Raw genomic sequence first — 12,360 nt, forward strand, 5'->3', positions numbered from 1 at the left:
TTTTCTTAGAACCTGGTGTCTCTCATACAAAATCAGGAGTAATCTTTTGTGGAGCTTCAGCTATTCTTCAATTTGTTGAATTAAAGCTAAAGATGATGATCAGGTTTTGTTCTGCTGGTTTTTTTCCCCAATCATTTTGAATTACTTTTCCACAACTTTGTGGGTAGTTTTGATTTCCAATTTTAGCACAGTTCAAGCTGGAGTCGGTCTCACCACTGGCAGTAGAGAAGCACAGTTTCTCTGTGTGGTACAAACCTGACATCACGGGTTAGTTCAAAGGTCTTGATTTTTCAGCAACATTAATGCACAGAAGACCTTTGGAAAGCAGTGGTACTGTATTCTGCTGATTGGTCAAGGCATGAAGCCCTCCCATTCTGCCTGAGTGCATCAGGACTATTTAGTTTTCATTGTACAAATATGCTCTGCAGTACACACTATGACCTAATGTCTACAGAATTGACCCTTTCACAGGTTTCTGTGCATCTGAAGGGAAGCAAGGAATTAAAGAGTAATCCAGCTGCCAGTGAGGCCTGTGGGAATTGTGCCAAAGCATTCAAAGGACCAGATATGTAATATGAATATTGTTTGATCCTCCTGTCACACTAATGCAATTTCACTGACCTCAGGATATTTTTAATGCCCTTCGATCAGTATTAGTAGAGAATCAGGCCCATAGATTATTATTCAAGAATTATCCCATTTATCCTCTTAATGTTCTCCTCCCTTTTAATTTTCTTATTTGATTTGGAAGAGTCTTCTTGGAATTTAAAAAAAATTTTCTTTATTTTTTCCTTTTTCACCACTGCCTTTGATTCACATATTGTTCAACCTTTCTTTGGTATACTTCCATGCTCCTAATAAAATGCTTCTTATCTCCTGGGGAAAGCCTGTGCCAGACACAAAATGTCTTTATGATAATTTGTCATGTTCATGGTCCTGAGACTACCTAATACATGATGTAAGACAACAGGACTTGGTTTCTGTGATACAAAGACTTCTGGAAGAAAAAAACCTGTGACAGCCTTGGGGGTGCTGAGGTCCACTGTGAATGTATTAACCAAAGGTTTCACAGGAGGGGAATATCACACTCTGTGATCCACTGAAAGCTTCAGTGGTTAGACATTTTAGTGTTTTGTTAGGCATTTTAATGATTTTCTAAAGTTTGTGTTTTTACCTGAAAGCTTAACAGTTCCTCTGGGTGTCCAGACCCCGTTGTGTCAGTGGAATATAAACTGGGGATTCTCTGGCTGCAGTGCAGGGGAATAAAGTATTTTATGAAGGGTTCTAAAATACTGGCTCAATTGGTACTTTTTTTTGTCCATTTATAGAAAGAGCCATATATTTTAGGAAGTTTGGAGCCTCAGCTGGTGGCAACACATGCAGTAACTCTGATGAGCCTGTAATGATTTATAGCAGTAGAGGCTTGAGTCCAGTATATGAGATATTCCCTGCACATGCACAGATTACATTTATAAAGTCACCAATGTACTACAATATTGAAGTAACAGATGATGAAATTTCTATCCCAAACACATTGAAATTCACAGATGTCCCATACAGTGAGTGAATACAGAACAGTGAAAGGAAAACCTCTAAAAATTAGCTTTATTATATCAATAAAATCCCCATAATTTGTAATTATAATGTGATTTTTTTTATTATTGCCTGTTATTCTTTATATCATCCTAACACCTCTCCTAGTGAAAGCTGGGCCTCCTGATTCTCAGACTGAGCAAAACACCCCATAAGAGGCAGTATTCCCAGTAAGAGGCACTCTTCCCATTGAACATTTACAGTCTAGACAAAATGACACTGTATAACAAAGGTGAGGAAACCAATGTGATTTGCCTGAGATAATATAGCAAGTTAGTGGCCAAAATTAGAAAGAATAATATTTTTATATTCATACTTTTGTATTCTCTTCATTCTCACCCATTTCCTTTGCTGCAAGTGGAGCTCTGTAGCTCTTCCTGCCTATTAGGAAGGCAGTTATGGTATGTAAGGTATATTCCTGTGGCTGCTATTTCCATGGATTCTGATCTCCACACCACTCATGTTAACAGGCATTATCCCTGGGCAAAGACAGGCCCGCACTGCTTGCTGGTTTTAAGCTGACAGGTTCACAGGAAACTACAAGTGTGGCTGAACATAAAATCCATGATGTCCATCCACTTCCTCATGAAAATGTTCTCCTTCGGGAATGAGAAATGGGTGAACTGGGAAACTGAGCCCAGTCTGCAGCTCCAGTGCCTCTGTGCAGTGTCCTGGCACTGGCTCCCAGTGCAGACCTCCTGTCCACCCCCAGTGTGGCTCTTCCTTGGAACCTGACTATCCTTTCCCATCAGACAAGTGTGTGATGACAAAAATTTGCTGTTAATTGGAACGTGTTTCATACCGATACTAATTTTTGTGGCGCATATGTTTTCATGCCTTTGGAGTGAAAGGGATGAATTCCACATTCCCTGTGGAGTTCAAGCGTGGAGCTGTGACCAAGAAAGTGTTTCTTTTCCCCCAGATTTTGTCTTGCTTCTGTTTAATCTAGATTTTCACTCTCCCACCTGGTTCTCTTTTCAGCTTTGGTATGATTCACGATGGAGAAGGAAATGCTTGTAGAAAAGCTGAGGGAAATATTATGTCTCCCACACTCACTGGAAACAATGGAGTGTTTTCTTGGTCTGTATGCAGCAGGCAGTATCTCAACAAATTTCTCAGGTAGGTCAGATGTAAATCTGGGCCCATGCCAGGGAATGCAGCTTTAGTAACTGGGCTTGAATTCCTGAACAGCATAAAAATTACTAAAGTGCGAAATTCTCCTCCTTTAAAATGTGCTCAAACCCTTGCAGTGTGTGAGCCCACACACTCGGGCTGCTGGAGCGTTGAGGTGGTGTGGCCTGGAAGGGCTTTTGTCCTGCCTTGTTTCAAAAGCATGAGTTTCACCCTCCAGGACTACCCTGCAGTAATGACTGGTGTATCATTCTTTCCCAGGCATTCCCGTCAGCAGCTGGGTTTGTTAGAGAATTAATAGGAAGTGTACACAAAAGAGGGCAGACACAGTGGTACCAAAGTCATTACAAAATGTAAATTAACATCAGTGGCCTTTCTCACTGGAGTTTCTCTCTTGATCTAGCTCATGTCATGAGTAAAGGACATTTTACACTTTTCACATCCTGTTTCTGGGAGAAAGGGAAAAGGGAAAGATGTCAGTTATTTTTCCAGCATGTTATCGTAACTCAGTGATGCCTTTAGAGCAACCGTTTTTCAATCACTGTTTAATTCATCATTACATTAATATTTCCCTTTTTTTTTCTTTCATCAATGCAGATACTAAAAAATAGTAGGAGGTGCTCTGACCAAGACCAACACAGGCATTTTAGGTGTTAATTCCTTAGAGTGAGAATCAGGCAGTTAATGTGGATCTGATCCTTGAATTCCCAGTCAATATCTTTGAGTAGCAGCCAGAAAATGTAATGGAGTTCTGGGGATTTTTTAATGCAATATATTTTGTGTACCAATGCAAGTTGCAAGCTAAAAAGTCACATGAGCTTCCCAACCTGCAATATGGTCCCAGAGACTGGCACTTGGAAGATAAATCTAGCATAAAGTGACCTTCTGTATGCACAGATTCTCAGGTAGAGACAAAGGGGCAAAGGTGGAGTTGGGAGCTGTGCTCTGGACACAGCCAGCCCAAAGCACGCACCCTGCAGCAGCCTCCGGGCAGCTCCACACCAGGCAGATGCTGGAATGGGACACTGTGCCTGCTGCTGCTGCTGATTCCTGATTCAGGGAATCCACTTAAGGGAAAAAAGCAAATGAGGTCCCCTTGCTCTTGGTTACCCAGGAATACAGGGAGGAGAAGAATTTTACATCATTCTTTCTTGTTGTCACAACAGTCCCAAAGCCTGGAAATTCCTCCTCCCTTAAAACTTTGCAGGTCAGGGTACCAACAAGATATCAAGAACTTTTGGTTCTTGCACAGAGATATTTTTGTTTCAGAGCATACCTCTAGAACTAGTTAAAGGTACTGTATACAGTATTATGTATTTGTGCTGGTCTGTAGCAAATTAAAATATTTTGATGTAAAGATCATAGTCATGATTAATTTACCTTCTCATTATAGTACAGCTCAAGCTGCCTGCCTGATTGATGAACCTAAGCAAACAGGACAGTATAAATACCCTGACAAACTGCCAGGGCAGATCTATGATGCTGATACCCAGTGCAAATGGCAATTTGGAATGAAAGCAAAACTATGCAACCTCAGCTTTGTAAAGGTACCTCTTGATGCACTTTTGAGAAGTTAAAATGACATGAAAGAACTGCAGTGCACTGAATAAGTGCAAGTAATACGGGGTTCTTCAGAGGCCTGGGTTCTTTCTCTCCCTTATCTTGCTTGGCAATTTGCTTTGAAGGTACTGGCCTCTTTTGAGGAATATTCCAGTCCCAGGGGAGTTTCAGAAGGAAATGTGTTCCTTCCAGGAGTCATAAGGAGGGCACTTGAATCCACATGAGCCATGAGCCCTTGCCTGCTATGCTAAGGGAAATTAGCAGGCAGTAGAGTTTTGATCAAAGCTTGTGTGGGGTAAGAAGGACTCAGTTTCTTGTGTTTTATGACAGCAAAAAGCCTGCGGGAGATCTACAGGGTTATTTTAGAGCAATGAAATGTAACTTACACTCTTGACTTCATGATGAATGATTAATTTAGATTAACCTATTGTTTTAATGACTGTTACACTCCTTACTGGTCTCTTCAGAGAAGGTATTTTTAAAAATAATCTGGAGTGCTCATTCTGAAAACACGTATGGTAATTTCTTTTACTCCTGTTATTATCCTGGAGTATTTTGATTTATCGTCTACTAACCACATTATTCAAGTGATAGCAGCTGTGTTCCTTCCACAGCTCATAGACAAGGAAGGGGGAGTGAACAGCACTGTGCACAGACTGCCTTTCCAGATATCTTCTGTGGTTTAGAAAAATCTTGTCTCTTCACAGTATTATAGTCCCTGCAGACATGATGAAATTTTAGCCATGAACTTTTTAACACTGTTTGTGTTCTATTATAATCTCACACTCAATATAGTTTTAAGAAATGTATAGTGAAACGGTGCATAAACAAGAAGGCAATATACAGGGTATGGCTGTGCTAGGAAACTTAAACCCAGGCTTTTCTAAATTCAGAAAATAGTTTATTTATATGTGTTTTAAGGTAGAAAAAGCATGTATCATTTATTACTCTTTCTAAACAGCAGGAAATAATGGAAATTGTGAGTACTGTAGTGAGTACTGTTTCCTTTTCAGGATATCTGCAAATCTCTGTGGTGTCACAAAGTGGGTCATAGGTGTGAGACAAAGTTCATGCCCGCAGCAGAAGGAACAGCTTGTGGTATTAGTATGGTAAGTTGTTTTCTAAATAAAACATTGTCATCCTAACTTGAGTTTAGACTGTGTTTGGTCAAATACAAGCTCCCATCAAAACCAGTTTTATCCAGATCCCTCGAGATTTGCTGTCCTGGACTTTGAGATTGCGTTGTAAGTGATTCCACTGTGATGCATAGTCAGGCCGTGTCCTCCCAGTGGTACCTGTCGGATGGCAGGGCCTGATGCCTCTCCCAACGAGCTGTGGGATGAGGTATCTCTGGCAAATCTAAATCAGTAAGACAATACATGAATTATAACAGGAGTTAGATCAGTGCTTCAAATTCCACTCTGATATGAGCATACCTTCAGCCATAATATTTGCTATACAGACTAAGGCCATATTTTCATCAGAGATCACCGCTAAAAGAGCTTATTTTTTTGAGTCAAACCTTCTCATTTACTCTTATTTGTTTGTATTTACCCTCATTGGTTTGAGTTTATTTAAGTTGAACCTTCTAATTTACTCACATCTGTAGTTACACAAAATATTTTCTTTTTCTAGAATGTTTCTTCCAGCAGAACATTGTTTTGATTTTCAAGTTACTGACAAATGTTTTATTTTGCTTTTTCTCTTGTGTAGTATTTCCTGATCGAATCATAAAAGGGAAACATGTTAGAATTTTAGCAGGCTGTTTGCAAATTACATGGGAAGTATTGAGGCTCTGCAGCACAGGGCCATAAAGTAACACGGATTTTTGGGGGAAGAGTAAGCCAAAAAAGCACTCTTCAAGAGAACAGTTTTGAAAATTTGCTACCCCAGGGATCTTCAACTCAGAACTTGGACAAATATTAAAACATTACTTATCTATGCCATTGTATGGATCGAGTCCATTGTACTCCAGAGTCCTTGTCCTGCTGTGAGCTGTTCATTGAGTTCAGTGGGTGACCTTACATTTATTAGGATCAAGCACTGGAGCTTTTAAATGCGGTTTTTTTTGTTTTTTTTTTTCTTTTTTGCATCTCCTAGGTGCTGTAACTCTGTTTTGTGGCATTGTTTTGCAGTGGTGTCGCAGAGGACAGTGTGTCCGATACGGTGACCACGGGCCCAAGCCTGTCAATGGCCAGTGGTCAGCCTGGTCCGAGTGGTCAGAGTGCACTCGCACCTGTGGAGGGGGGGTCACCTATCAAGAAAGACACTGCAATAATCCAAAGTAAGACATATTGGAAAGGTATTATTTTTATACTATTTATGTTACTGGCACATAAAATTAGCATAGTCCATTTCTGCAGGGAAATAATGTGTGTGGAAACATTTGTAAGATTTTCTTCCATGTCCAGTATGAGCGGTCAGTGGGTGGAAGACAGAGCTATGTCCTGACCCCAGAAAGCAGTGGCTGTCTGCAGACTGCTGGAGTACCACAACATCTTCAGCCCAGCTTGCTCCTTTTATTTTGGGATGCTACAGTTTATCAAATACCTGCAGAAGTAAGGAAGCACCATACAAGACATTTTTACACTTAACAGCCATAAGAGCAGGAGAAAAAGATCTTAAAAGCTATTAAGACTTTTACTGAGATCCTGTTTATCCAGGATGATAAAGACAGATGTTTTTGCATGTCTGCCATGTTCTTTGCATTCTTTTATATTTCATGAGTCAAAGTAAAGTTGCTGAACTCTAGAATTGAGTGCTAACTCATGAAACATTTTTGGTATTTGCTTCTAATTAATACCTTATCTCTGCAAATACTATTCATTATAATAAGTTTTTCAAAGTAGAGTTGAAGTGTTACCTGACCAGCATCTTTCCCAAGTACTCAACTCACTGCAACTTAAGAGAAAAAAAAGGATTTCCCTGTTTTATTTCATACACAAATCCAGCAGGCATAGACACGTATTCCTCATTGCACATAATAAAAGCAGCATTTAAACTGCAGTAATAAAAAACAGAGAAAATATGACACAGTTTATATGAGGCTGTAAAGAAGCCTCTCATCTACTATACAGTGCTGCAGTAATAATATCCATGCTTCATATACTATGTTATAGGAGAATGTGAGTTAGTTAAAATAGCCTTTATTACCCTCAGTCAAGCCAATTTTTGCAGATCCGTAGCAGAGCATTTTCTCAACCTTTTCTGTTGTTTCTCAGTTCATTTTCGTAAATAAAATTACTTGGATAGTTTCCTTTGTTAAACTGCTTAGCAAAAGAGTGCAGGGTCTCAGAGGCCATTATATATTTTGGTCTTTCTACTTTAGTTCTTGTTTTCCTTGCTAAATTTGTATTGGGTGCACATTGTTTGTATTTATGCATAAGCTCCCCCTTGCTCTCCCTGTGTGACAGGAGACTGTCCAGTAGTGGAAATGGTTCAGTTTGGTTCACTGATGTGATTTTGGTGTAATTGAAAAAGATTTCTTCAAGTAGAAGCTCTTTAACATGAAGTGTGTCAGCTGCTGTAGCACTTAGAACTTTCCTTCAGATGATCTGCCTGTTCTAATAAAATAAGATTTGATGTAACCAAGTCGTACTTGATACCAGAGCTGGATCATGTTTACACTAGATTTAATTCCACTGTATTAGTGGTAATCCAGTTAGTGCAAAGAAAAGATGGTATAATTCTCTCTCAGAGTTACAGTGATTGAATGACAGGAGTATAAATAAGCCACACAACAGCGCACACATGTCCAGGTAGCTGTATTTGCCATCACAGCATTTTGTATGAATGTGGAATCATGAGAAAAATAATATCATCCATTTTCAATGTTACACCACACAGAATGATTTCAAAACTAGTCCCTGTTCAGGGTTCACCTCTATAAATACACAGAGACTCACAATAATGATTCCTTTCTTTCTGAATTCCTGAAACACATTTCAGATGTTTATCTGTTTTGGTACATATATGTATGTTATTTTACGTATTTATTTCACTTTCCTAATCTAGATTTGTGTAGGAGCTAATGTTTGTTTTGTTCAGAAGCTTGATAGATGATTTTGGATAGCAAAATTTTGAAAATTACAAAGAATAACATTTCTAAGAGATTAGAACAAGGGGTATGGATCTATGAAGAACTGACTGGACTCTAAAAAGAAGTCAAAGTAATTGACTTCTTATGAACACCGAGGGAAATGTGTCAATATCTGGTGATTTTAAAGGTGACCTACTTTACCAGAAACTTAAGGACAAGCGAAGAACACAGAATCAGGCAGCTGTGTGTGCAAATCTTGTTAACCTGTGTGTGTTTGTGAAATCCTTCTCTTGCAAATAATATCCAACCAATGCAATTCCCTTCCTCTTGCCAATTTTCAGGCAGCCCTTGTGACCACACCCGGACAGCTCTGGGTATGGCTTTGGAATTACTGCTGGAGTTGTGCATAAATTCACACTGACAAATGCCCATGGGGATCACCTGTAGCCCACAGAGCTGGGCAGATTTGCTGAAATCATTATGTTCCTGTAAATTGTCACAGTGTAATTTCATGGATCTGGTTTTCATACGCCACAGCACTTTACAGTTAAGGTACTTTTCCAAGATAGAAATTGATTGCATAATTTAATAGTTGAGCTGGGAAAGAACCTGAAGAATGCCTGAGAGATTTAAATTAATACCTAAATCGTATCTGTGGGACTGCATCCTACACTTCACAATAGTGCATTGTTCAGCAAGAGCAGAATGGAGTTTTAGGCATGTATGCAGTCAAAAGACTGAATCAAAACTTTTAGAACACACTTTCCTTAATCTTGTGTGCAACATCTGTAACAGTGATTATAGAAAATGCGAGATGTAAACTGATGCAAATTAATGATGCCATTTAAAATACTTCTAAAAAACAAAGACTGAAAGACCTTGTAGACCTTTCAGATTTGTGCAGAATAAAATAGCTTTGTGATACTATCATAATATGGCTACAAGATGAGCAGGAGTGTTCTTACATGAAATGAAATGATTACAAAAAGGGGAAAAATAGGAGTAGAGAATTTCAGAGTCTTAATTTGGTATTGCATAAAATACTTCCCTCAATCAGATGAATTCCAGGATTTCTCATTCTCTCTGTTGTGTTGTAGTATATCGTGGTTTAGGAAATCTACCCTTAAAAGGGTACTGCAGAATTAATTAAAGCTACTCTTGTAGCATTTTGATATTTTAGTCTTAAATTAAGTGAAGTATTTGCCTTTTTTTGCAGTTAGACACCATTTCCAAATTCATCTTTGGTGACTTTTTTTTTGCTGGTCTTTCTTACCAAATTTCTTCTTTTTCCAGTTATCCTCAGCCAGGCTTTATGCAGGTCAACCTATTTATGTCAGTGCTGGGGGGCATCACAGAGGGATGAAAGCTTTAGGCTGTATCTGTTTTGGGGGTACTGTGCCACTACAGAAATATCAGAATACCCTCTGTGCAAGGCATTCCACTCTAAGTGTGGATACACCAACAGCTTCTGGAGCCAGTCAACCCAAAGTCTACTGGTGCTACAAACATCCTCAAGAAAAGTGTGATTTTCTCAGTGTGGATAATAGCATTTTCACAGAAACTTGCTTTTGTAGATCTCCATCTCGTTTCCTGTGAATTACTTAACTCCTACTGACATCTTGTTGGTAAAAATGAAGGTGGAGAAGTTTCCATGGCTCTCAAGCCAACAGTTTCAGTAATGGGAATGTACTGTAATATTAAAATGCTGTAATGGAGCTGGGAAACAGAATGCCTCTTTCAGAGCTCCCTTAGTTTGGAGGAATTTTATCCCATCCTCAACTGCAAGAGTGCGGCTGGAAATCACGATCTAGCCATAAATAATTCTATTATATTGCTTATTTGGTGGCATTTTCTTGGAAGGAGGTTGCTTCTTTTCCTTATACTAAAGCAGATTTGTTCTCTGGGGTTGAAGGAGGTCAAAAATCCTCCATGTGCTGAAGCTGTAAGGAAAGTCTGTAGGGAATTGAGTCAGCACCCAGCAGTTTGGCTGCATTAACTCAAAGCTCTCACCAATTGCACAAAGTCAGTATAAACACTCCCTGATTTCAGTGATGTTCCATATTCTCCCTGCCCTTCATAGGCTGAATTGCCACCAACTAGGACAGAAAATCTGACTTCAAGACCTTCATGATTAAACCTACTATCAGTGTAGCTGGCAGGTGACCTCAGGAGAAGTCAGTGGAAGTTGTGGATTTTTTCCCACAGCACATTTCACTGGTGCTTTAACCTGGTTTTAAATACAGTAACAGGTGCGTTTCCATCTCTTTCTCTGAAAGACTGTTTTGCAGCCCAGAATTCTGGAAGAGAAAAAAAAGATATTGTGTAAGTAGAACATAAAAAAGGAAAGTCCCAGCTTGGTTAGGGGGTTAGACATATGGGAGTTAAAATTTATAACAAAGCAAACAGAAGAAGCTCCTGGATTTTCTCCTCCATGTTGCACTGAGCTGTCTCCATGTTACTCCAGGCATGAGCAAGTCAGGAGCTGCATGGGATCCTTGGATGTGGGGAACAGTTGTAGCAGAGTGTTCAGGGATTTCAACAAACAGTATGTTTCAATTGTACATTCTATACTCTTAGAATTTTAAATTTTTGTTATTGTATATATTATCAAGTATCTTTTACATGATTCTGGGTTTTTTCCTTAATGTGCCTGTAATATGGGGCAGAGCTGTCCACTGAAAGTTTATGGCTTGTTCTTCAAGTATGTCGGTTCCCTAATTTTTAAAAATCGTTATATAAATGAGTGCAAGTGTAGCATTGGCACATTTCTTTTCTCTTCTTGCAAGAATTGTATAATACAACAAAGAGTTCTTAGAATTTGTTGTTTTGAAGACTTGGCTCAGTGCTTGCAGATGTGTATCTGAGCATTGTGAAACTGCACAAGTGACATCAGTGAATTGCTAAGTTAAAAAGAGCAACTCTTGCATTTTACATTGTTTTACAATGTCCATGCACAGACCAAATAGTTAAAAAAATAATATTCTGATAACGTGAGGTATGAGCCAAGTAATAGAATATGCTCTTTCCATTCTGGCCAAAATGAAGGGAAATACCCAGGTAAGGTTTGCTGAAGTGGATGTGACATGTTTAAAATTACCCCTGAATTCTGGCATTTTCTTAAAGCAGGACAAATGTGCATAGTCCCTGTTTCCTCTTACTATTTAAAAGCACATTTTTTCAAAATGATTTACAGAAGAAATGAACAAGCAAATGTAATCATTCATTCTCTTTTTGTTTGATCAGTGTTATGTTATCCTTTATTAACTCTAATTGTGATAGGTAATTCTTTGCACATGTTCATTCCTTGGTTACAGCAGAGTAAAAATAGCTGTATAACAGGGTTGAACCCGGCCAATACCAAATAGCCCTATAAATTTAAATTAGTGCAAACATGACTCACCTCTAGATGGTTGCATCTTTGCTGAGTCTGCAATGATCCAAGTAGATAATTCATGTCAACTGCTTTGCTTGGTTTTAGGAACCATGAAAATTAATGGTCCGTATAATAAATACTGATCTCCAAGGGCAGTACGTCCTCTTCTGTTCCCTGTATTCTCACATATTCTCACACACGTGTAACATGCCAGTCACACAAAAGGAAGATTTTGCAAAATCATTTTTTTCTCTATTTTTTTTTAAGGCCACAGTACGGTGGGAAATTCTGCCAAGGCTCCAGTCGTGTTTATCAGCTTTGTAATAAGCAGCCGTGCCCAGCAGACAGCCTGGACTTCCGAGCCCAGCAGTGTGCAGAGTACAACAGCAAACCCTTCCGGGGCTGGTTCTACAAGTGGAAGCCCTACACCAAAGTGGAAGGTAAGTGTGGCCCTGCTCTGAGGGACAGGGGCAGGGAGCTCTGAGCACCAATTCATCCGTGTGCTCTGGGCAAACATCACCCCATGTAAGCAAACACAGGCTCACTGGGTCTGTGTGAGATGTGTTTGCTTTCTAGCAGGGCTGGACTCAGCCTCCTGTGTGATCCTGCCTGTACAGACATGCAGGATTGATTTGGGCTGGGAATTCGAATCCTTGTCCTTACC

At 39.4% G+C, this 12,360-nt stretch overlaps 1 protein-coding gene across 4 annotated transcripts in view; it reads left to right on the top strand.

Moving 5' to 3' along the window:
• ADAMTS18 (ADAM metallopeptidase with thrombospondin type 1 motif 18) overlaps positions 1-12,360 on the top strand; it is a 77,192-nt gene that overhangs the window by 35,015 nt on the left and 29,817 nt on the right. For 3 of the 4 annotated variants that reach the window (XM_042027634.1, XM_042027635.1, XM_042027637.1), the window contains exons 9-13: positions 2,575-2,712; positions 4,118-4,271; positions 5,298-5,393; positions 6,420-6,568; positions 11,964-12,136. In XM_042027634.1, coding sequence (XP_041883568.1) covers positions 2,575-2,712; positions 4,118-4,271; positions 5,298-5,393; positions 6,420-6,568; positions 11,964-12,136 — 710 coding nt within the window. The remainder of the gene's footprint in view (positions 1-2,574; positions 2,713-4,117; positions 4,272-5,297; positions 5,394-6,419; positions 6,569-11,963; positions 12,137-12,360) is intronic. The other variant, XM_042027638.1, reaches the window with a different exon arrangement.

This window comes from Corvus kubaryi, unplaced genomic scaffold, assembly GCF_017639235.1.
Source record: "Corvus kubaryi isolate FWS band 111438036 unplaced genomic scaffold, C.kubaryi_AGA036_p1.0 37300, whole genome shotgun sequence".
NCBI classification, from domain to species: Eukaryota; Metazoa; Chordata; class Aves; order Passeriformes; family Corvidae; genus Corvus; species Corvus kubaryi.